Consider the following 26,501-nt stretch of genomic DNA (forward strand, 5'->3'; position numbering starts at 1 on the left):
TCAAGATGTGAAAACGTGTGGAAAACGTACTCATGTACTGTGCTTTCCCAAGGAGATTGTGGTTGATCGACAAGAATATGTCACTAGACCGGCTGGAAAACTGGGTGGGACTTTCTGGCTCTGCAGTTAACTGGTTTGAGTCCTGTTTAAAAGACAGGGACTACTTTGTGTCTATAGGTAACTATAAATCTGAGTGAACTAAAACTTGCCTTTTTGCCCTGCTTAGGCAGCTGCCCCCACAACCCGAGCCTGGATAAGTGATAGAAAATGGATGAATGGAAATAAAAGCTCAGACTTACTGAGGTCCATCAGACCCTGGAATCATTCTTTCAGAGGAAAACCTGAATATCTCTGTGTTGTAGTGTTGCCTGGCAACTGATTTAAATTTCAGTGGAGCTTTATGGAAACTCGTGTTGACGTCCTTACATCATAAATTCTCTCAAACATGTTGATGTTTACTCCCACTCTGGTTCTGGCCAAACTAGTGTGAATGTGGTCTGGCTCGCTAGAAAGTACAGAGGTTCTGAGACTCCGGAACCAGAAATGTCAGTGAGCAGGATGTGGTTGGATTGTGAGGAACCTGATGGAAGATTCAGGATGCAGTGCTTTTTATAGAAGTTTTAGTGATTTAGAACATTTAATTTCTTATTCATTTACTGTTTTAGTCATTTTAGACTTCATTTATTTGATCTGTTGTATTAAATGAAGTCTGTTTTTAAACTCTGTGTAGTGGTCTTTCTCCGTGCTGTAGGAAGGACCCCCACATACAACCCCTGGGTGACATACACAACGTTTAGCATTTACTCTAACTTCTAGGTTTTACTCTGGAATTTCAGCTGCTACTCTGAACCAGGTCTGCAGGTAAAACTCACCTTCAGCTCCACTCCCTGTCTGACCTTCTGCTCCCTGTGCTTCGTCTCTTTGCTTTCTCTGATTTTGTTTGTTTTTTTTTAGCTCTCAGAGCTTCTTGTTTTAACTTTTCCAGTCTCTTGGGTCGTGATTTTGGACCCTGCCTGCCTCCATTTTTGATAAGTGCCACTGCTTGGGCAACACAGACGATCAATAAAAAGGTAGGCAGGAAGCAGCCTGAACAGGCCCAGGAGTGTGAAGGTTTTATCCCGAGCTGCAGCCGGATTTATCCCCAGCCTGAGATAACATCAGCGCTGCCGCCATTCTGTTGCCTTCTCTAATTCTGCCATCCTGGAAGGTACCCAGCACTTGATAATCCACCGTTGCACATGTGGGAGCAAATCCAGCGCAGAAATTCATTTGCCACAACACTGCGTCACTAATTAATATCAGCTTATCAGCCATAATTAGCGTGAGCTAACAGCAAACCTGAGGTGGAAGCATGCAGATTCTTGACTCCGTCTCCCGGCAGGGTCAATTCATTCTGATCAGAGCATTGATGTGAGAGATTTCTTTGGTCCCTGAGATTAGCCGAGCTGATCCCTGAGCATCTAATAAAACCGGTGCTGGTCCTTCAGGGAGGCTGCTGTTAGTATGGGTGGACACCTTCCTAATGAACTGTAGAAAGACCAGATTAGTTCATTGACATGCCTCACTCGCCCTCTTAAATTCAATTATCCTCTCCCTTGAATTAAATTATCACCTGCTTGTCAGGACAGATGTGTTGCTTAGATGGGAGGTAAAGTGTGATTAGATGCTCTGTAGGTGTGAGAGCGCGAGCTTTAGTTTAGACAGAAGACGACAAAAATGGACCGTTTCTTTTTATTCCTGCCACTTCTAAAACTACAAATCAAAGAAATTATTTTCAACATGGTGAAATATTTTCTTAGTGGAGGGTCTGTGAGAATCCTGCCACAATTAATCCGACATAATGAAGTCTATCTGTTACAGAGATGACATTTGCATTTTGTCATTTTCTGCCACGAGGTGCCGTAAAGATTGACATTTGAGCAGCTGTGATTCTCTGGGCCGTGATGGAGTGGAGCCATTTGTCTCCGGCTGAGGACAGTTTGCTGCCTCAGGCTCCACCGCCACCCGTGTGCTGCATCCTCCAGAAAATACTTCATATTCTACACATTTGTAAAACAGGCTGCGCTGCTGAGAGGACCGAGCGAATCAGCTGCAGCGATGGCCCAAAACAGCCGGCTGGCGAAAAATAGCAGGCTCCCCTCACACGCTTGAGGAGATTTATTTAATCTGTCTCAGTGGGATTAAAATCTTTCAGGAAGCACCACATTTGGGAGGACATGGAGTCCAGAACTGGCATTCCTTGAGTCCCGTTTGAAGGCCGAATGAACGGGACAGTGTGAACTATCTGGTAACACCTGGAAGTGCTCGCTTGTTTTCTCGGCCTAAAGTCAAACCAGAACTTCTGTGTCATTGTAGAGTAATCTGTGTGTAGGTGACAGATTAAATCCATCACACCTGCTCGTAGGTAAGCTCCCACAAAACAACTCTCAACGTCTGAGGTCAGCAACAAAGAATTTTAAGGCAAAACTGGCAAAGTGAACCACAGTGGGTAAATTTATGTTTTCCCTTCAAACACAGAACCACACAGGAAAAACCCCCAGAGGGAGGCAGACATTCAGGCCCGAACACTAAGGGTGGGTTGGAAAATCCCAGGTATCCACCAGGTGTTGTTCTAGAGCAGCAGAAACTAACTCCGACTGCAAGCTAAACAGAAAACAGCACATTAGTCCCAGCATTTGGGTAAAAACCTGACAAATGTACACACTTTATCAGCTCCACCTGTCCAACTTCCTGTTAGCACTAATATCTGATCAGCCAATCACATGGCAGCATGTAGCCACATAGACGTGGTGAAGACAACCAGCTGAAGTTCAAACTGAGCATCAGAATGAGGAAGAAAGAGGATTTAAGTGACTTTGAACGTGGCATGGTTGCTGGTCTGAGTATTTACTGGGATTTCCACCCACAACCATCTCCAGGGTTTCCAGAGATGGTCTGAAGAAGAGAAAATATCCAGAGCAGCAGTTGTCTGGACCAGGATGCAGCAGAAGACACACCGGGTGCCTCCTGCCAGCTAAGAACAGGAAACTGAGGCTACAATTCACACACACTCACCAACACTGGACAATAGAAGATGGAGAAACGTTGCTGGTCTGATGAGTCTCCGTTTCAGCTCCACATTCAGATGCTCGGCTCAGAATCTGCTGGAAACATCATGAAAACATGGATCCATCCTGCCTTGGATCAACGCTTCAGGCTGCTGCTGGTGTAACGGTGGGGATGGTTTAATCCTTGCAGGTAATTTTGTCCTCAGTTTCTGGCCTCCGTTGTATTTTCCCATATGGGAGGATTTTCTTTGATGGTTTTTCTTGATGAACTTTTTCTCAAACAGGTCAAGAGGACATATTTCCTACCCTTCAGGTCATTAAAGTGGACAAAAAGTCCTCTCCCCAAAACTGCTATAAAACAATACAGATTAAAAATAGTTTCCACTACTACTACCAAAGATGTAATTATTCAAGATTTCTTTTTTCCCATTTCATACATGTTAGAAGGCTGTTAGATTTATTAAGAAATCAAAATAAATGTTTTTACTGTTTTTTTTTTAAGTCGTGGAGAATAACTCATTTATTAAATGAGTGTGAAGATGGCATGAAGAGACACACGATGATGGCACCCCTCTCTCCTAGGACAAAGGTTTGGGAGCTGAACATAATTTATAAATGTTCCCCAGAGGAAGAAGCCAGGAAGGAGAGAAAATCACAGACTGCTCATATAGCAGCTGTTTGTGGCTCTATTAAGCTTTAAAATATTACATGTGGAAAACACATAAACCAACTAACACATCTGTAAACTGTTCTCTTAGATTAATATTGATGTTGGCTTCTGTAAACACTGAACTGGTCCCAATAACAAAGCTACTGGCTCCATCTGTTCTGTTAGAAGTAAATGATCCAGTGGAATATTGATTTTTTTTCTTTAGGCTAGATCAGCTCCAACAGCGATTAGACTGTCTTTGGCCGGGTCTACACAGCATTTCATAAATCATTACGACGTTGCAGAATTAGAGGTGTGGTGTTAAAGCGATGGACAGAACTGTGGCATATATATGTCTGAAGCATCGCTCATACCACTGCCGCAGTTAGCCACAACAAACAGCATTATGCACGATGACGTCATGATGTTAAATAATCAGACTCATTGATTGTAGTACGAATGATTTGATGCTGATTGTCTATGCTAGTCGCAGACAATACCGGCTTGGTGTGTGAAGCTATATAAGCTAATGTTTCAGGCTTCAGAGTAAGCTAGCATAAGTTAGCTCAACCACAGAAGTTTGTTCTTTACCCTGAGCTGTGCTCAACTCTAAATGTTAGAGACTAAATCATGTTAAATCCTGATCCTAGCTTAATCCTGTTTAGCTAATTAGACATGGAAAGAAATATGCTAGCAAGATAGCTTAGCTTAATACATTAACATACGGCTAGTTTCTATTAACTTGGGCAAAATACAGAAGCAAAAACTTTAAACACTAACTTAAACCAAAGTCAAGATTTATCTTAACCTCTTTAGATTTCAAGTTATATTAATAATATTCCATGAAGGGTTAATGTTGTGTCAGTGTGTTAAGATAAAACTACAACCCATGTGATGGAGCATAGACAGAAGAAATAATCCATTATTACCAAGTGTGGTGATGGGGATCACTTTTCCTAAAAGCTGGAGCATGTAGCATTAGCTGTGGTGGAGGATGAGCTCTCTGAGGACTTGTCTGTTACGTTGAAGTGTCTGCAGAAACCTGATGCTGATAATTAAAGCAGCTCCAGTTCTTTCTTTAAAAAACGCTAAGGAAGAAAATAATTTACTGGATCAGCTGATGGACACGGGGTATTTACAACAAAGACATCTAAATGTGTCGTCTTCTTCATCAAAGAAATGCAGAGATGCTGACAAGCATCCACGTGCACACCAACAGTTGATTTACAATCCCACATTAATCTAATATGCATGTCTCTGGACTGTGGGCGGAAAACAAATCAAAACTCAACATGCAAACTAAAAACAGCCGAGTTTAAAGCCGGAGCCTTGCTGCTGTGTGGTGACACCACCAACCTCTCTATTCATGGCTTTCCTTCCATGCCAAGAGGTTTGTTCCCACTTTCATGTCCGAATGTCACGCGTGCCTCTTTGTGATGCTTATATAGTATAGATTATAGCATGGGGTTCAGACGTTTTAAACTCTTACACACTCCGTTGTTCTTTGTCTTCCTTTAGGCTCCTTCAGACATATTTTCATTTACAAAGCTCGTCTTGTTAGAGCACAGATCAAAACAGAATCCAGCTGAAACACGTCACATAAAAGCAAGCTGGCAAGAAAAAAAACAACTTTATTCTGAGTGCAAAATAAAACTAACTGGCAGACAAACCAGGCCTCTCAGGCAATTATCTGAAGAAAAAACAACACAAAGCTTAAAAAGAGCCAAACTTTCTGAGAAAGAAAACCAGTCGCAGCAGAGAAACAAGACTGCAGGAAAACAGAGAAACAGGAACATCAGGAGGTTTAAGGGCTGCAGGAGGTGATCAGGTAAGTGGAAACAGGTGTACTGATGAGCAGCGTGCTGAAGAAGAAAGAAAAAAAAGGTGGATTATTAGGTTTAACTAAAGAAAAACTAGAGATAAACGGTTCACTCTGCTGAATTCAGGAGATAATATTCGCGCTCGAGGAAGCCAGACATCTTTTAATTCTCCACAAAAAGACTAATTATATTTTAGTATTGTTGTGATTTTAGAACTGTTGAATATAAGAGTCATTCCTTGAAAATGGTGTGATTTGAACTTTGATATTTTTGTTTTTTTTACCAACATAAATAATTTCTATGTATATCCTAAATGATCAAGGATATGTTTAACTATCAGAAAAACACATTTTCCCATCTCAGGCATTAGTTTTCTTCTATTATTGATCATTTTATCAAGATGTGGACACCATATGTCTTCAACCCCGTTGCGTACACTATGGAGGATTTCTGAATTTCATCAATGAATATGTTTCTATATAAATCCATATTTTCACATTAGTCAGATGTCCCTTATACTAATTCAGTCATTTTGGAAAGAAAATTGACACAAAATCCCAGGTTTTTACTCACTTATATCCTAAAGTTTAGGTAATAAGTGAAAACACTCTTGTCTTTTTCATCAGAATATAGTTCAACAGAATAACTGTAATCAAAATCAATAATCATATGATAGTTCCAAATATTTTAGACAAAAATCAACAAACTTAGAATCATTTTTTCAACATTTTTAGAAAATAACATACAAAAATGTAGGTGTGACGGGGTTGAGGCTTGCATAACAGGGTTGAAGATGGTAACGGGGTTGAAGGGACAAATATAGCTTTACATATAAATAGTTGTTTTCTCTCAAATTCAATGTCTAGAACTTTCCATTAGCATTATTTCATTTTGCAACCATAAAAAAGGACACCACATACAAACTGGTTGATTTGCATTTTATTAATCTGAAGTTAAAACAATCATGACAGCATGTTAACGGCTATCAGTCAAACATTGTAGCGTGAATTGATTTAGTGTGTGTGTTGGTGTGTGTGTGCGTGTGTGTGAGCATAAAAGAGCCTCAAGGAGGTGTTGTAGTTGTCATCTCATCCTTATTCCTATAACATACAGTTGAACTTGAAAATTGATGAACTTATAGTAACAGTGATAAACAGTTAATGATTTCAACCTGTCTGTATCAGTGTTTGTATCTGTGTCCATATCAAACTGGTTGATTTGCATTTTATTAATCTGAAGTTAAAACAATCATCACCATGTTAACAGTTATCAGTCAAACATTGTAACGTGAATTAATTTAATATAACATAAAATGTAGTGTGTGAGTGGGTGGGTGAGTGTGTGCATGTGTGTGTATGAGCATAAAAGATCCTCAAGGAGGTGTGGTAATAGTCATCTTATCCTTATTCCTATAACAATACATTTGAAAATTTAAATTGATTAACTTATAATAACAATGATAAACAGTTTATGATTTCAACCTGTCTGTATCAGTGCTCGTCTCTGTGTCCATATCAAAGTATTTTGTTTGTCTCCACCTGCATCAGTGTCTGTTTGTATTAATGTTCCTCTTGTTTCTTCATCTTGTGAGTCGTTTCCACACCTCTTTTGAGACTTCTACATGGCGCTTTGTCACATTCTGTGGGGGTGGAATGAGTTCCAGGACATCATCAAACAGGTACCAGTGAAAATCTTCCTGATGTGGCCAGAAGAATCGGTTTGACCCAACACGATGCATGCACTTGACTTGAACATGTGTTTCTTGTACATTTACAATTACACCTGGATATAAATCATCATCATATCTGAGAATGCACCATTTACCAATCAGCTCTGGACTTTCCCACTGGATTTCTTTTTCTGGAACCCCCCCACTGACTGGCTTTGAGGCATCTGTTTCAATCTTATGGCCATAACTGAAACACTTGGTGTTGAAGCACTTGCAGTCAAACTGCTTCCGCGTTGTGCACATGCAGCTTACATCACGGACCTTCAGTTCTCCTGGAGCCTGAGTAATGACCTGGTGAATTCTCATGGTTCCAGGAACAGCTGCTATCTGTTTCGGCATTTTCTCCATTGCTCTCTCAACATCCTCACTTTTTACAAAGAATAGTTTCACACTTGTGCTTGTTTCAGACAGGGCCTTGAACAACTCTTCTGCATCTGGGATGTCACGGCCATTTGCCACCATCATGTCAGCTGCTCTTTTTAAGGCTCCCCCGACACCATCTGGGGCTCCTTTTCCATGACTAGCCTCGAAATAATTCCAAGTACCAGCCTTAAATCCTCTTCTGTCCAGTTCTGTGTTGAAAAAGTAGAAGTTGCCTCTTTGTTTGTACTGTGTACAAGGTCCATCGCTTAAAAAATGCAGTACAGACACTTGTGGGTGTTGGGTTTGGAGGTAATCCAGCACAGGGTTTAGGTGCTGCCATATTGCTGGAGGGCTTTTATGTTTACTGGGGCAGATGGAGCTAAAGCACACAGGCTCTGGGAGTCCACCAACATACAACACACCAGTATGAAGAGTGGCCTGCTGATGAGAAGCCCCAAAATGGACTGCCTGAACTTGAGAACTGTATTTACAGTTGTAGTTTTCAGAGAAGTCAACATGTATAAGAGCCTCTTCCCCTGACATGTTTTTCTTAAGCTCACGACAGAATGCATACTGCTGCTTGATATTGAAGTGATGCATTTTAAATCTCTTGACATAGCTGTGAAAGAGCTCAACGAGGTCCTCTTGTGTGCCATCTATAGATTTCTTTACTGTCACCTTGACAGTTGCCTTTTTTCCCTTTTTGTCTATCTCCTTCTCCTCTGTTACCCACTGGGTAAAGGATGTGATTGAGGTGCTGTTGTATGCACTTGCGATGTGGATCATTTTGTCCTTGCAGTGGACACACTCTCCATACATGCAACTCTTGCTGGATGAGTTGCAGCAAACCTTCTCTATCAATTCTTCAATGTTGGCAGACTCAATGAGTTTCAGCTGACTGAGCTTCACCACGAGAAAAATGAGATTTTCATGCAACTTACACAGGCATGTGTCACGTTCAGAGACAGTCGGATTTACAACCCAAAAGGGCCGAAGACGACAGAAATGGGAGTAGGATATCATCTGGTGTGGGTTTTCTGCCAGAAATCTTCTGTGGATATTTTGTATTGTATCCATGAGGAACCTCTTCTGCATTTTTAACTTGTTCTTTGTGAGTGTTTGTTTGGCTCCTGTAGTTATTCTGCTCACATCATCCCTGAGATAGAATGCTTTGATTCTTTTTCTGAAGTCTTCAGTGACCCGGCTGGTCATCTTTCTCTCAAAATCAAGACTGTCATGATGTTTAAAATTCTTGATGGAAAATCCAAGGGAGTCACTTGCAAATTTTCGCAACCTGTATTTTCTCATGATTCTCCCTGAAACGACTTTGGCAATCAGTTGCCTTTCTCTGTCCTTGGTGGCTTTTTTGTATTTATTTCTAATATCTTGAATTAGTGATTCATGGTAGAGTAAGGTTTTTTTTATATGGGAATTAACAGGGTAGTTAGTAGTGAGTTGTCTTACTTTTGACCGAGGGGAATCTGAGTATTTATTTGAACGTTGGCACCTTTTTTTGTATTTTTCTTTGCTTTTTCTTTCTTTTTCAAGTTTTTCCTGTAACTCTGCTATTTTCTTCTTGAGCTTATTTTTTTCTCTTCTATCCTTCTTCTTCGCCACCAGACGCTGCCTACAAAGCAAAAAATAAAAGTTGATTTGGGTAAGGAAAGTAGTGCCTTGTCCCCCCCTGCCCTCCCTGTTTCTAAAATGACATTGTGAAAATTGACATGTATTGACGTCTAATAACACTGTCAACTACCCATTACCCTAACCTTGAAGATCTTGGTGGTGAAGGCTGCTCTTGTAGATCTCCCTGATCTGGACTCTCTGGAGGAGTGCTCAAGTTCTTGAGCACTTCTTTCCTCTTCCTGCTCCTATGGTAAGCTGCTCGCCACATTTTTCTTTTCTTACGCTGTTCTCTCTCACTCAGTTCTTTAATTACTTTCTTCTTTCCTGCCTCCACATTCTTTCTCCATCTCTCACGCTCACTCTTCAGGTATCTCTCCCTTTTTTCAGGATCTGCTTTGAGGCGTTCTCGATACTTCCTCTGCCTTTCTGCTGCTGTTGTTGGTGCCATCTTACTCACATCTTTAACATGAGACATTAATCACATTTAGCTTGCAGAAAGAAGAAAAATGTTGATTGAATTTAATCATAATTATGTAAAATAACTGGATTATTTCACAACCAAAGTATTTATTCTCAACCCCGTCAAGTTCTTGAGCACTCCTCCAGAGAGTCCAGATCAGGGAGATCTACAAGACCAGCCTTCACCACCAAGATCTCAACCCCGTCACAATGTCACAACCCCGTTACAATCAAACACATAACGGGGTTGAGTGTGACGGGGTTGAGATTTGATCACAAAATGGCCGCTACTTAATGTAGTGAATGCCAGAGACAAAGCACATGGCACCCATGAAATTCTGAATTAGTATATATTCTTGAAATAATCCACAAAAAATTCATAAGCAGAAGTTTTCTATCTTTTTTTCATGTTACGGTGTTGAGTCATTGATTTTGACGACATCAGTATTAAAAGATAAACAAGTAAAATGAAGGAGAAGAAAGGAGCAACTTGCCTCACTCTGAGGTCCTGTTGTCCAAAAGACTTCAGTGTTGTCACTTCCTGATGTATATATGCAATTATGGATCATACCATTGTATTTATGGGGGGTTGATGATAATTGTAACGGGGTTGAGTGTAACTCAGGGACAGAAATAAATGTAATTTTATTTGATAATTAGCAATTTATTTTTTTTGAAAAACACATTACCAACAAAAGAGCACAAATAGGTTTTTATGTTCATGAAAAAATTTCTTGAGTTTTTAAATAGTTATATTTGGTATTTTCAAAGTAAACTGTAATCAAGGCCATGAGGGACATGACAAAATGGGTAGTGTCACATAAAAAACTGGATTATTTCTAATAAATAAAACAATTTAGTCAAGTTCTTTTTACACTGTATTTGAGAGTGCATTTCAATGTAAATGTAAAGCTGTTTAAATATAAAATATGGTAACCCCACATAGGACATTCACCTTAAGAAGTGAGAAGGACTTAAAATGTGCCATTTCCATAGAATGACTCATAAACATTCGAGTTTAATTTTATGGATGTGGATAGGACCATGTTCTTCTAGTCTTATCTGTATTTAACACTAGCAGAGTGTTAATTGGAAAGGCTGAGGAATTTAAAATATCTGGATTATTGATTAGGAATGATACACAATGTGGCAGAGACAGGTAGATTATGGGACAGGTGAGGTGTTATAAACAGGTCATATAAGGGGGAGGTCAAGAATATATGTCTCAACAAATCATCATATACCACCCCATTTCCCAAAATGGGAGCAGAAATGGAAGCAGAAATCCAGCAACCAAGGTCCAGGACTGTAGAGCAGCTAGAATCCTGCATCAGACCAGAATGGGAAACATTCCTCTCCTAAAACTCCAGCAACTGGTCTCCTCACTTCCCAGACGTTTCCAGACATGTTAGAAGAAGAGATGCTACACCATGCTGAACACCACCCTGGAACTACTTTTTACACCGTGCCGAACATCACCCTGGAACTACTTTTTACACCGTGCCGAACATCACCCTGGAACTACTTTTTACACCGTGCCGAACATCACCCTGGAACTACTTTTTACACCGTGCCGAACATCACCCTCGAACTACTTTTTACACAATACTGAACATCACCCTGAAACTACTTTTTACACCATGCTGAACATCACCCTCGAACTACTTTTTACACCGTGCTGAACATCACCCTGGAACTACTTTTTACAGAATGCTGAACATCACCCTGGAACTACTTTTTACACCGTGCTGAACATCACCCTGGAACTACTTTTTACACCGTGCTGAACATCACCTGGAACTACTTTTTACACTGTGCTGAACATCACCTGGAACTACTTTTTACACCGTGCTGAACATCACCTGGAACTACTTTTTACACCATGCTGAACATCACCTGGAACTACTTTTTACACCATGCTGAACATCACCCTGGAACTACTTTTTACACCGTGCTGAACATCACCTGGAACTACTTTTTACACCGTGCTGAACATTACCCTGGAACTATTTTTTACACCGTGCCGAACATCACCCTCGAACTACTTTTTACACCGTGCCGAACATCACCCTCGAACTACTTTTTACACCGTGCCGAACAACACCCTGGAACTACTTTTTACACCGTGCCGAACATCACCCTGGAACTACTTTTTACACAATGCTGAACATCACCCTGGAACTACTTTTTACACCGTGCCGAACATCACCCTGGAACTACTTTTTACACAATGCTGAACATCACCCTGGAACTACTTTTTACACCGTGCTGAACATCACCCTGGAACTACTTTTTACACCGTGCTGAACATCACCCTGGAACTACTTTTTACACAATGCTGAACATCACCCTGGAACTACTTTTTACACCGTGCTGAACATCACCCTGGAACTACTTTTTACACAATGCTGAACATCACCCTGGAACTACTTTTTACACCGTGCTGAACATCACCCTGGAACTACTTTTTACACAATGCTGAACATCACCCTGGAACTACTTTTTACACCGTGCTGAACATCACCCTGGAACTACTTTTTACACCGTGCTGAACATCACCTAGAACTACTTTTTACACCGTGCTGAACATCACCTGGAACTACTTTTTACACCGTGCTGAACATCACCTGGAACTACTTTTTACACCGTGCTGAACATCACCTGGAACTACTTTTTACACCATGCTGAACATCACCCTGGAACTACTTTTTACACCGTGCTGAACATCACCCTGGAACTACTTTTTACACCATGCTGAACATCACCTGGAACTACTTTTTACACCATGCTGAACATCACCTGGAACTACTTTTTACACCATGCTGAACATCACCCTGGAACTACTTTTTACACCGTGCTGAACACCACCCTGGAACTACTTTTTACACCGTGCCGAACATCACCCTCGAACTACTTTTTACACAATACTGAACATCACCCTGAAACTACTTTTTACACCGTGCCGAACATCACCCTCGAACTACTTTTTACACAATACTGAACATCACCCTGAAACTACTTTTTACACCATGCTGAACATCACCCTCGAACTACTTTTTACACCGTGCTGAACATCACCCTGGAACTACTTTTTACAGAATGCTGAACATCACCCTGGAACTACTTTTTACACCGTGCTGAACATCACCCTGAAACTACTTTTTACACCGTGCTGAACATCACCTGGAACTACTTTTTACACCGTGCTGAACATCACCTGGAACTACTTTTTACACCGTGCTGAACATCACCTGGAACTACTTTTTACACCATGCTGAACATCACCTGGAACTACTTTTTACACCATGCTGAACATCACCCTGGAACTACTTTTTACACCGTGCTGAACATCACCTGGAACTACTTTTTACACCGTGCTGAACATTACCCTGGAACTATTTTTTACACCGTGCCGAACATCACCCTCGAACTACTTTTTACACCGTGCCGAACATCACCCTCGAACTACTTTTTACACCGTGCCGAACAACACCCTGGAACTACTTTTTACACCGTGCCGAACATCACCCTGGAACTACTTTTTACACAATGCTGAACATCACCCTGGAACTACTTTTTACACCGTGCCGAACATCACCCTGGAACTACTTTTTACACAATGCTGAACATCACCCTGAAACTACTTTTTACACCGTGCTGAACATCACCCTGGAACTACTTTTTACACCGTGCTGAACATCACCCTGGAACTACTTTTTACACAATGCTGAACATCACCCTGGAACTACTTTTTACACCGTGCTGAACATCACCCTGGAACTACTTTTTACACAATGCTGAACATCACCCTGGAACTACTTTTTATACCGTGCTGAACATCACCCTGGAACTACTTTTTACACCGTGCTGAACATCACCTAGAACTACTTTTTACACCGTGCTGAACATCACCTGGAACTACTTTTTACACCGTGCTGAACATCACCTGGAACTACTTTTTACACCGTGCTGAACATCACCTGGAACTACTTTTTACACCATGCTGAACATCACCCTGGAACTACTTTTTACACCGTGCTGAACATCACCCTGGAACTACTTTTTACACCATGCTGAACATCACCTGGAACTACTTTTTACACCATGCTGAACATCACCTGGAACTACTTTTTACACCATGCTGAACATCACCCTGGAACTACTTTTTACACCGTGCTGAACATCACCCTGGAACTACTTTTTACACCATGCTGAACATCACCTGGAACTACTTTTTACACCATGCTGAACATCACCTGGAACTACTGTTCACACCGTGCTGCTGCATCAGATTCACTATCAGCTGGTAGAATGTCTCAGTTCCTCTAAAATGTTGTTTATCTTCTACTGGGAATAAAAGATGTTGATGAGGTTTAGAAATCATTGCTTTCTGTTATCCTTTACATTTTTAAGAGCCTAATAACTTTGTGGAACTCTTGTCTGAATATTCAGCTAACTGAAGAAGACAGTCGGTGATGCAACATCCAGACTCTCAGTTTCCGTCTCTGTGTCAAGCGGAGCAGAAACACGAGGCCCTCCATCACATGAAGATCCATCGTGCAGCTTGCTGATATTCTGGGACATAAATCATTCTTGTGGGCAGGTTGTTCAGGCAACTCATTTCCTTTTTTTTTAGATTTTATGTGTTCATATCAAGCTTTCTGCCAGCAGCCTCTTACCAAGTTCAGATAAAACACGACACCTCTCAGAGGGTTTCTGAAGCCAAACAAAGCAGGAAAATAAATCCACATCAGTTTAAGCTGCTGTCTTCAAAGAAGGATGATTGTAGTTCTTTGTTTTCTCATTTAAAAAACTGAATTAAAACAACAGTTGATTTGAATTGTAAGGTCAGTTTAAGTAAATGTACTATATTTATATAGCACTTTACAACGACCCACTGGTGAACCAAAGTGCTTTACAAAAGATTAAAACAACAATTTAAAACACACCAGAAAACAAGTACATAAGTCAAAGTAAGATGAATAATAAAAGCACAATGAATAAATAAATAAAAAGATAAAAGAGAAAAGTAAAAATAGAAGTGTCACCACTACCTGGTGTTAAAAGCCAACCTAAATAAATAGGTTTTAGGTTTAGCTTTAAAAAGGCCCAGGCCTGTGATGAGATGCTGATTCCAGAGCCTGGCTGCAGCAACTGGAAAGGCTCGGTCACCCCAGGGTTTAAATTTGGACCTGGACACTTCCAGCTCCAAGCCCTGCCACACTCACCAACAGTTAGCAGCTCAGATAAATGAGATGGGGCGAGGCCATCAAGAGCTTTACAACATTAAAAGTTTAAAATCAATTCTAAAATGGATGGAGTAAAGGATAGAGGTGATGTGCTCCCTTCTCCTGGTGCCAGTTTAAAGCCGGTCCAATGCGTCTTGCACCAGTTGAAGGTAGCTAAGACAAAACTGGAAGACACCAACATGCAATGCTTTACAGTAATCTAGAGCTAATTACAGCATGGATAGCTTTTTCAAGGTCTTGACGGTTCAGAGACTTTTTAAGTTTGGCCAGAAGACGTATATGACAGAAGCTTGTCTTGACAACATTGTCATACTTTATGGAGCTAAAAATAACTTCTAAATTCCTGACAGACGAGGTGTTAAATGCAAGGTGGCAAATCCATTTGATACTGCGTCATCAAACACGATACATTCAGTTTTATCCACAGTTAGGTGTAGAAAACTTTGGGCTAACTACTGCTTGATAGCAGCAATGCAGTCGCATATGGTGCTCTGTGCGTTACTGGGCTTTGACGGCAGATAGATCAGCACATCATCTGCGTAACAATGAAAAGAAACTTTGTGCCTGGCTATGATCAACCCCAGCAGTAACATGCATCAGGAGAACAAAGTAGGGCCAAGAATAGAACCTGGTGGAACCCCACAGGAGAGCAAAGCACAAGAAGAAGACAAATCACCAATCATCACAGAAAACATTCTACTGGACAAAAATGACCTGAACCCCTTCGGTGCCATGGATGCCAGCGTAGCGCTCCAGGCGTGACATCGTGTCAAAGGCTGCTGTAAGGTCCAACAGCACCAAGGCAACCGGACATTTGGCGTCAACAGACAACACAATAAGGTGCAGCTTTAGCAATGTGACAAGACCTGAACCCAGACTGAAATTTTTCTCAAGAACTGAGCTGTTTACCAGAAAGGACTGCAGCTGTATAAAAACAACGGTTTCTAAAACTTTAGACAGAAAGGACAGGTGGGAAGCAGGTCTAAACTTTAATAACACTGAGAAGTCAAGATGAAGTTTTTTAAAAAGAAGTCTAACCACGGCATGTTTAAAAGCAGCTGGGACGGTTCCCAGACTAAGGCAGGTAATGAGAAGAACCACAAGACTAGGCCCTACAGTGTTAAAAACCATGAACATCCAGGCGACAATTTTAAGACTTCAAAGATTTCACTGTGTTACCGAGAGAAGGGAGAGAAACCGACTCAAACTGCTCAAGCACAGCAGAAAGAGCTGGAGCACCAGAAGAGTCCTTACCAAAGTTCCTCTCGGTAACCGGTCTGAGAACCCACTTTGTCTACAAAAAAGTGAAGAACTTTTTCACGGGTGGTGACTGAGACATCAGATGCAGCATAAGTAAGTGAGTTTACAATGGAATTAATTGTGTTAAATAACACCCTGGGACTGCTGCTGATATATCAGAGATTTTGCCTCTCATACAGCTCTCTGATAGTCCACAAGCCAGCCCCGCATCATTTCCAGAGATACATGCAGTTCGTCCTTTTCCACCTCCTCTCAGCCCGCCTGCAATGTTGCCTTAGGGTGCGGGTAGCGTTGTTTAACCAGGGAACCGTCACTGGTTTGGCAGATTTTTACGAAAAGGGGCGATAGAATCCTGAATCCCTCCCGGAGCAGGTAGTGTGGAAGCAGGAAAGAATATAGTCTGGACAGAGAGTGGAAACCAAATGATGAGATCCAAGGTGTGCCCAAGATGTGTGTAGGTTTATCCACTGATTGGATTAAGTTAAAAGTCTCTTAAAATCAGTGGCAAATTGGTCAGAACGACAACAAACATGAACATTTAAGACCCCAGAAATCAAAAGGTTATCATATTTTGAAAGCAGATCAGCCAAAAACTCAGAGAACTCATGAGCTTAATTACAAACAACTGCAGCTCAAAGCAGGAGTAATTATTCAAGGGAATGTTTAGGAACAATGCTCGCAACACTTCTGTGTCACATGCTCGACTTGTGCTCGAGCAGGTCGGCTGAGCAGAACATCCCCAGTCTGCAGATCCTCATGGGCCACTAACATGGAAGCGGTCTCCCGGCTGGAACACTGAAACGGTGGGCTATGAGTGGAGGACGAAGCCCGGTAAGCTCTCAGTCTGCATAGTACCCCGCCTCTCCTTCCACGTCTTCTGCAGCAGCTTTTATGAAGCGGCCCACTGGGAGGACGCCATAGGTGAGGGGTGTAGACGCCAACAAGGGCGAAGGTGACTTTGGTCGTTCGCTGAAAGTTTATTCACTGAATCCCGTTTAAAGGTCCAGGCGATCGTTCACCAGCAGCAGTGATACATTAAAAGCAAACAGCAGAAAAAGCTGGACCACAGAGAAACGGAGGCGGACGGCCAGCCACACAGAGGCGCCATCTTTCCAGTTTTAAGGGTGGGAAAAGTTTGGGTGCGAGTGGTGGTTTGTCTCTCTGTGTTGGTCCTACGATGGACTGGTGACCTGTCCAGGTGTACCTGCGTCTCCCCTGCTAACTGCTGGGATCGGCTCCAGCTCCAACCCTGGTTTGGAATAAGCGGCGTAGAAAAGGAATAATTGTAATATTTTCCATTTGGGTTCCATTTTCCTCTTTATTTTTGTGTGGCAGCTGTCTGTCTTCCTGTTAATAAACAAGCAGCAACACTGGACCCTGCTTCCAGGTTCAGAATATTAAATATAAATATGACTTAGGGAACACGAGCCTGGTTACTATGGTGCACATGGTGGGAGCGGCGGCTCTGAATAGATCCAATAGCTTGTTGTCTGGTTCTTCATCATGACCCAGTAATCTGAGTCAGGTGTGGTCACCAAATCCGGACCTCGATGGTCCGGGTTCTGCAGGTTTTAGATGTTTCCCAGCTGACTCAGATCAATGTGTCATTAAGAGGCTGGAGCAGACCTGGACACAAGCTGTTGGACAATCAGGTGTGTTGCAGTTTAGTCTAGTCGTTCTCAAGGACCACAGCTTGACATCCCATAGTTTTTTAATAGAAAATCATTGGTTTCAGACTTCGTTCTTGGCTTGGAAAATCTTTTTCATATAACTTTTTAATAATGAGCACCTTCCTCTCTCCTCTGGTACATTTGAAAAACTGAGATATCCTTCAAAGGATTTTTCTGAGGTCAGTTTTCTTGTGTTTTGGGATTATTTTGTTTTCTTTGTAACTTCTCAGCAGGCTGTGGAAGGAGGAGGCAGCAGTAGTTTTCTCCTGCGTTATGAGTCAGGGTCAGTAAAAGTTCTGTTTCCTTTCCTTCAGTCGAGGCTCTGAAACTTGCTGGTCTTGTTTGTTGTTTTGGCCTTTGGTACATGCTGAACTTCAGCCTCCTCCGGTGGAAATAATAATCACTGTGTGCAGCTAAACTTACCCACCTTGTTTCTTTCTGCTCTCTGACTCGTCTTCATGTTGTTATCTGCAGCTCTTCACCGCAGGGCAGCTAATAACAGCCATGTTCATTTAGGAGTAAATACAACCCCAGTTTTCAGTAGAGTTGGGACGCTGTGTAAAAGGTAAATAAAAACAGAATGCAATGAGACATTTCACCATGTGATGGAAAATATGAGCTGATAGTGAATCTGATGCAGCAAAATGTCTGGAAAAAGTAGTTCCAGGGTGATGTTCAGAACGGTGTAAAAAGTAGTTCCAGGGTGATGTTCGGCACGGTGTAAAAAGTAGTTCCAGGGTGATGTTCAGCACGGTGTAAAAAGTAGTTCCAGGGTGATGTTCAGCATGGTGTAAAAAGTAGTTCCAGGGTGGTGTTCACCATGGTGTAAAAAGTAGTTCCTGGGTGGTGTTCAGCACGGTGTAAAAGGTAGTTCCAGGGTGATGTTCGGCATGGTGTAAAAAGTAGTTCCAGGGTGATGTTCGGCATGGTGTAAAAAGTAGTTCCAGGGGGATATTCGGCATGGTGTAAAAAGTAGTTCTAGGGTGATGTTCAGCACGGTGTAAAAGTAGTTCCAGGGTGATGTTCAGCACGGTGTAAAAAGTAGGTCCAGGGTGATGTACGGCACGGTGTAAAAAGTAGTTCCAGGGTGATGTTCGGCACGGTGTAAAAAGTAGTTCCAGGGTGGTGTTCAGCATGGTGTAAAAAGTAGTTCCAGGGCGATGTTCAGCATGGTGTAAAAAGTAGTTCCAGGGTGATGTTCAGCATGGTTTAAAAAGTAGTTCCAGGGTGATGTTCAGCACGGTGTAAAAAGTAGTTCCAGGGTGATGTTCGGCATGGTGTAAAAAGTAGTTCCAGGGGGATGTTCGGCATGGTGTAAAAAGTAGTTCTAGGGTGATGTTCAGCACGGTGTAAAAGTAGTTCCAGGGTGATGTTCAGCACGGTGTAAAAAGTAGGTCCAGGGTGATGTACGGCACGGTGTAAAAAGTAGTTCCAGGGTGATGTTCAGCATGGTGTAAAAAGTAGTTCCAGGGTGATGTTCAGCATGGTTTAAAAAGTAGTTCCTGGGTGATGTTTGGCACGGTGTAAAAAGTAGTTCCAGGGTGATGTTCAGCACGGTGTAAAAAGTAGTTCCAGGGTGGTGTTCGGCATGGTGTAAAAAGTAGTTCAAGGGTGATGTTCAGCATGGTGTAAAAAGTAGTTCCAGGGCGATGTTCAGCATGGTGTAAAAAGTAGTTCCAGGGTGATGTTCAGCATGGTTTAAAAAGTAGTTCCAGGGTGATGTTCAGCACGGTGTAAAAAGTAGTTCCAGGGTGATGTTCGGCATGGTGTAAAAAGTAGTTCCAGGGGGATGTTCGGCATGGTGTAAAAAGTAGTTCCAGGGGGATGTTCGGCATGGTGTAAAAAGTAGTTCTAGGGTGATGTTCAGCACGGTGTAAAAGTAGTTCCAGGGTGATGTTCAGCACGGTGTAAAAAGTAGGTCCAGGGTGATGTACGGCACGGTGTAAAAAGTAGTTCCAGGGTGATGTTCAGCACGGTGTAAAAAGTAGTTCCAGGGTGGTGTTCAGCATGGTGTAAAAAGTAGTTCCAGGGCGATGTTCAGCATGGTGTAAAAAGTAGTTCCAGGGTGATTTTCAGCATGGTTTAAAAAGTAGTTCCAGGGTGATGTTCAGCACGGTGTAAAAAGTAGTTCCAGGGTGGTGTTCCGCGTGGTGTAAAAAGTAGTTCCTGGGTGATGTTCGGCATGGTGTAAAAAGTAGTTCCAGGGTGATGTTCAGCATGGTATAAAAAGTAGTTCCAGGGTGGTGTTCAGCATGGTATAAAAAGTAGTTCCAGGGTGATGTTCAGCATGGTGTAAAAAGTAGTTCCAGGGTGATGTTCAGCGAGGTGTAAAAAGTAGTTCCAGGGTGGTGTTCAGCATGGTGTAAAAAGTAGGTCCAGGGTGATGTTCAGAACGGTGTAAAAAGTAGTTCCAGGGTGATGTTCGGCACGGTGTAAAAAGTAGTTCCAGGGTGATGTTCAGCACGGTGTAAAAAGTAGTTCCAGGGTGATGTTCAGCATGGTGTAAAAAGTAGTTCCAGGGTGGTGTTCACCATGGTGTAAAAAGTAGTTCCTGGGTGGTGTTCAGCACGGTGTAAAAGGTAGTTCCAGGGTGATGTTCGGCATGGTGTAAAAAGTAGTTCCAGGGTGATGTTCGGCATGGTGTAAAAAGTAGTTCCAGGGGGATATTCGGCATGGTGTAAAAAGTAGTTCTAGGGTGATGTTCAGCACGGTGTAAAAGTAGTTCCAGGGTGATGTTCAGCACGGTGTAAAAAGTAGGTCCAGGGTGATGTACGGCACGGTGTAAAAAGTAGTTCCAGGGTGATGTTCGGCACGGTGTAAAAAGTAGTTCCAGGGTGGTGTTCAGCATGGTGTAAAAAGTAGTTCCAGGGCGATGTTCAGCATGGTGTAAAAAGTAGTTCCTGGGTGATGTTCAGCATGGTTTAAAAAGTAGTTCCAGGGTGATGTTCAGCACGGTGTAAAAAGTAGGTCCAGGGTGATGTTCAGCACGGTGTAAAAAGTAGTTCCAGGGGGATGTTCGGCATGGTGTAAAAAGTAGTTCTAGGGTGATGTTCAGCACGGTGTAAAAGTAGTTCCAGGGTGATGTTCAGCACGGTGTAAAAAGTAGGTCCAGGGTGATGTACGGCACGGTGTAAAAAGTAGTTCCAGGGTGATGTTCAGCATGGTGTAAAAAGTAGTTCCAGGGTGATGTTCAGCATGGTTTAAAAAGTAGTTCCTGGGTGATGTTTGGCACGGTGTAAAAAGTAGTTCCAGGGTGATGTTCAGCACGGTGTAAAAAGTAGTTCCAGGGTGGTGTTCGGCATGGTGTAAAAAGTAGTTCAAGGGTGATGTTCAGCATGGTGTAAAAAGTAGTTCCAGGGCGATGTTCAGCATGGTGTAAAAAAGTAGTTCCAGGGTGATGTTCAGCATGGTTTAAAAAGTAGTTCCAGGGTGATGTTCAGCACGGTGTAAAAAGTAGTTCCAGGGTGATGTTCGGCATGGTGTAAAAAGTAGTTCCAGGGGGATGTTCGGCATGGTGTAAAAAGTAGTTCCAGGGGGATGTTCGGCATGGTGTAAAAAGTAGTTCTAGGGTGATGTTCAGCACGGTGTAAAAGTAGTTCCAGGGTGATGTTCAGCACGGTGTAAAAAGTAGGTCCAGGGTGATGTACGGCACGGTGTAAAAAGTAGTTCCAGGGTGATGTTCAGCACGGTGTAAAAAGTAGTTCCAGGGTGGTGTTCAGCATGGTGTAAAAAGTAGTTCCAGGGCGATGTTCAGCATGGTGTAAAAAGTAGTTCCAGGGTGATTTTCAGCATGGTTTAAAAAGTAGTTCCAGGGTGATGTTCAGCACGGTGTAAAAAGTAGTTCCAGGGTGGTGTTCCGCGTGGTGTAAAAAGTAGTTCCTGGGTGATGTTCGGCATGGTGTAAAAAGTAGTTCCAGGGTGATGTTCAGCATGGTATAAAAAGTAGTTCCAGGGTGGTGTTCAGCATGGTATAAAAAGTAGTTCCAGGGTGATGTTCAGCATGGTGTAAAAAGTAGTTCCAGGGTGATGTTCAGCGAGGTGTAAAAAGTAGTTCCAGGGTGGTGTTCAGCATGGTGTAAAAAGTAGTTCCAGGGTGGTTTTCAGCACGGTGTAAAAAGTAGTTCCAGGGTGGTGTTCAGCATGGTGTAAAAAGTAGTTCAAGGGTGATGTTCAGCATGGTGTAAAAAGTAGTTCCAGGGTGATATTTGGCGTGGTGTAAAAAGTAGTTCAAGGGCAGGGGCGGATCTAGAAAAATATTTACAGGGTGGCAAGAGGGGGGCAGGAATTTTTGAGGGGTGGCAACCTACATCAGATGCATATGAACAGTTATCGTAGTTTGATGAGAAATAGACAATATACAATGAAGTATTCCTGCTTGCAGGACTTAGTACATAACCCAGGGCATATATTCTACATGTAGGCTGCATTTTTACAAGAAAAGACTATCCGAGGAAAAACTTACCCACGATCAATAGACTGTATTATGGTCAACATAAATACACAATGGAAATAAATGGGTCATGGCACTTAAACAAGGCACTGGACATCACTTTATTACACACAAAACACAAATAAATGTTCATATACAAAAAAAAAGACATTCATTACCAGTGAACATATGACGTTGTCATGCTTATAACAGCTGAATGCGGCGATTTCCATGCTGCTCAGCAAAACGCTTTACAAATTTATCGAGATCCAATTCTTTTGTGCGTTTTGATTCAATGCTGAGTACAGCCAAATTTGATAGTCTCTTTTCTGTCATAGTAGACCGCAAATAAGTCTTTATGAGCCTTAGAGATGAAAAACTCCGTTCACAGGATGCACTGGATACAGGCAAAACAACAGCTATTTTACACAGCCTGAACAACTCAAAAAAAACATCCTGGTATGGATCCAAAAACTGGGTAAACTCCATCAGAGTGGTAGGACTCTCCTTTTCCCCCTTTTTTCTGTCTAGTACTCTCTTCGTCTGATGTAACTCGTGTTTGAGATCCTCTATATTTGAGCCATAAGCATTAGCTAATAACAGGACAGCCTCCTCTCTCAAAAAAGTTGGACTGGATGGATTTAGTGCCTGGACACCCTGCATGATGTTACAGTTCGTGTTAGAAAATCTTCTTCCTATTTCTTCAATCATGTTATCCAGAACTGGATAATACACAGAGACACAAAAAGTATCTTTGCTATCTGGAACTACATGCTGCCCCAAGGTGGAGTTGATGACACTACCCTGAAGTACCTTTGTCGTCTGTCTTGGCCTCTTTGATTTTCTCTGAGTTATATCAATGTTACTTTGTTTACATAAATCAAGTATTTCAGTCCACATTTCATCAAAAGAGGTTTGACTACGATATGTCACCAATGTCTCTTTGAGTGCTTCAATAAGCTCAACAGCCTTAGCATAGTCCACTGTTTTAGACTGGAGCATGTCTGACAAAAATTTGGAGTCACTCAGGACCTTTCTGAAAAGAACAAGAGAGCCAGCAAAATTGAGATCTATCTGAGCCAGTATCCCTCTTGCTTCAACTGCTCTTTGTGGATGGTTCTCAGATCCAATCTCTTCAAGAACCTGTACTACTGCAGGCAACCTGTCCATAACACTGCGACATGCTATGTGCCTACATGCCCAACGTGTATCACTTAGCTGTTGGAGTTCCCTTGGTGCACCATCAAACATCTCACGCTGCACTTCCAGCCATTTGTTATGTACATAGGACCCTGAAACGAATACATACAATCGTTCCAACAATGAAAAGAAGTTTCCTGCATCTGGCACACTTTTTACAGTGTCCACTATAACTAAGTTTAAGCAGTGTGCACTACAGTGAACATAGAAGGCATGTTTGGCTACTTCTTTTATTTTTGCTTGGACACCTGCATGTGCCCCGCGCATCACTGCTGCACCATCATAGCCCTGGCCCACAAGGTTTTTCTTGTACTGCAGCCCATGCCTCTCAAGGAAGTTAATAATCTTACAGCTTAAGGCAGCAGCATCCAAGTGTTCTGCCACATCAAACTCCAAAAAACTCTCATGAACCATACCATTATAATAATATCTCAAAACAAATGACATTTGCTCCTTTTTCTGAACATCTTTAGTTTCATCAACAATAACTGAAAACTGCTTGCTCGTTTTAACCTCCTGTATGATTGTTTCCTTAACCATTGCAGCCAGGCATTCAAGGATTTCATTTTGTATTGTTTTACTTGTGTATTTTGCATTTTTTGCATGTTGTTCAAGTCTTTTTTTAATGATTGGGTCATGGTTACCCAGTAGGTCTAGCATAGACAGAAAAACACCCTTTTGTTCTGAGTCTTGAGACTCCCTGTGACCCCTCTGCGCTATGTTTTCTGTGACTGTTAAAACTAAAATTTCAGCAAGTGTTTTAATGTAGTGCTGATTTTCAGCCACCTGCTTCTTTTTTTGTTCATCCATTCTCCCAAACATTGAGCTGTTTTTATCCATGTTTTTTTTGTTTTCTGTCCATGCAAACATTGCATTGATGTGGCATTCAGATCTTGCATGTGAAGCAAAACCACTGTCTTTCATTGTGGCTTTTTTCCAATTTCGATATCCATCAAATGAAGTAAACACAGTCTTGGGAGTGTCTGGGAGGGAAAAATGCCTACAGGCAAAACAGTAGGCTGCATCCTTGGATTGAGAATACTCTAACCAAGGGTTAGCTTGGTACCACTCACTCCGGAAGCTTCTCCTGGCTCCTCCCTGGAGAGTCTTTGGGAAACTCTCTCTCTTTGGCTGTGTTGGTACTTCACATCTGGACTTAGATACATCTAGAAATGATGAGGAGAAGGTTCAAACTACACTGCATCTGCACTGATTTAACAACTTGACAACTGAAAAAAATTCATTATAACCTCCAGACTGTGTAAACACACACACTAACATTTCAGCCTGGAAGAGTATTTGTTGGTTTGTTCGATTTTGGAATTTGAACCTGAGCAATAGATCTAAAATACATTGTAAACAAAATATTCATATTCTGTTACCATCTGATTATACTTTAACATTTAAACGTTTTCTCAAGTATTTATATTTAAGTGAACATATTTGAACATATTTGAAGAAGTCAAAGCAATATCTGTTAAAATGAATAACAGTAAAATGTCCATTTTTGTAATTTGTCCTTTTTAATATGTAACTTCAGATTCTATGCAGAAACAATTTCCTTACCATGTGGACCAGCTCTACTGAAGGTTGCTGGTGATGGCTCAGGCACTGTTCTTTCCCTTTCACTTTGCTGTTTCTTTGCTTTCTCTTTTTGGTGGTGCTTTCCTTCCTCCAAATGTTCTCCCACCTCCTCCTGTCCCTGGTCATCTATGTTACGTTTTTGTTGCTCTTCTCTCTCTCCCTCCAGCTCATCTTTATCTTCACCCTCTACTTCCACCTCATGCTTGTCATCTCTTTCTCCTTCAACGTCTCCTCTCTCGCCTTCCACCTCATCTTCATCCTCTCTCTGGCCTTCCACCTCATCTCCTATGTCTGCCTCGCTCAGTTCATTGTCTATTTCTCTGGCCTTCCTCTTTGGTGTGAAAAAACTGTATATACTTCCTTTTCTCTTCATTTCTGTAAGATCCAAAGTAAATTTACTAGGTTTCCCTTTACAGACACTAAATCAATAAAAGCAATAAAATCATTTATAGCCTACAAAAAAATGCCATTTACATTATATGTATAGGTAGTCGGGCTTTCACTTAACAACAAAAATGTTTTCAAGTTTCAAGTTCAAATTTAATTTAAAATGACGTGTAATTCGTTCAAACAACGTTAAATAATTTAACATAATTTTCTAACCGCCATCAGCTCAGCGGTCAACAACCCCGTATTTTCACCCCATGCTAGCAAATATTCTATGAAAAAGTGACAGCCCTAGGTAGCGAAATAATAATGTAAATCTGATTTTGTCATCTCAACGCCAGAATCACAACGTGTAGTCACATTTTGCTTTCCTTATTATTTTGTAATTTGATAGATAATCAGTTTTTACCTCTTTCCTTATGTCTTCCCCCTCGACTCCTGGCTCTCTGGTTTCGCGCTGCTCCAAACAAAGCAGTCTCGTGCCGCTCTCGCGCGCTCGCGATCTCTCGTGCTGCATTCAATGTCGTCGGACATCGGAGCTTCTTACTCGTAAATGTTAAATTTGCCGTATCGTTTCGATCAATTCATCGCCGCCAAATGGGGTGGCAGCAGGGGTGGCAAGGGTTTATTTTAGGGTGGCATTTGCCACCCTATGCTACCCCGGTAGATCCGCCCCTGTTCAAGGGTGATGTTCAGCATGGTGTAAAAAGTAGTTCCAGGGTGATATTCGGCGTGGTGTAAAAAGTAGTTCCTGGGTGATGTTTGGCACGGTGTAAAAAGTAGTTCCAGGGTGATGTTCAGCACGGTGTAAAAAGTAGTTCCAGGGTGGTGTTCGGCATGGTGTAAAAAGTAGTTCAAGGGTGATGTTCAGCATGGTGTAAAAAGTAGTTCCAGGGTGATATTCGGCGTGGTGTAAAAAGTAGTTCCTGGGTGATGTTCAGCACGGTGTAAAAAGTAGTTCCAGGGTGATGTTCAGCACGGTGTAAAAAGTAGTTCCAGGATAATGTTCAGCATGGTGTAAAAAGTAGT

General features: G+C 41.9%; 1 protein-coding gene across 1 annotated transcript; it reads right to left on the reverse strand.

Moving 5' to 3' along the window:
* Window positions 1-15,638: 15,638 nt before the first annotated feature.
* Window positions 15,639-25,736, reverse strand: LOC121650526 (zinc finger MYM-type protein 1-like). Its single transcript, XM_042002079.1, has 4 exons — window positions 25,068-25,736; window positions 23,611-24,667; window positions 23,235-23,337; window positions 15,639-15,866 (listed from the first exon to the last, which is right to left on the reverse strand). The coding sequence occupies exons 1-4, from the start codon at window positions 25,456-25,458 to the stop codon at window positions 15,639-15,641; spliced, it is 1,779 nt and encodes a 592-aa protein (XP_041858013.1). The 5' UTR covers window positions 25,459-25,736.
* Window positions 25,737-26,501: the final 765 nt, after the last annotated feature.

Source organism: Melanotaenia boesemani, chromosome 12 (genome assembly GCF_017639745.1).
Source record: "Melanotaenia boesemani isolate fMelBoe1 chromosome 12, fMelBoe1.pri, whole genome shotgun sequence".
NCBI lineage: Eukaryota > Metazoa > Chordata > Actinopteri > Atheriniformes > Melanotaeniidae > Melanotaenia > Melanotaenia boesemani.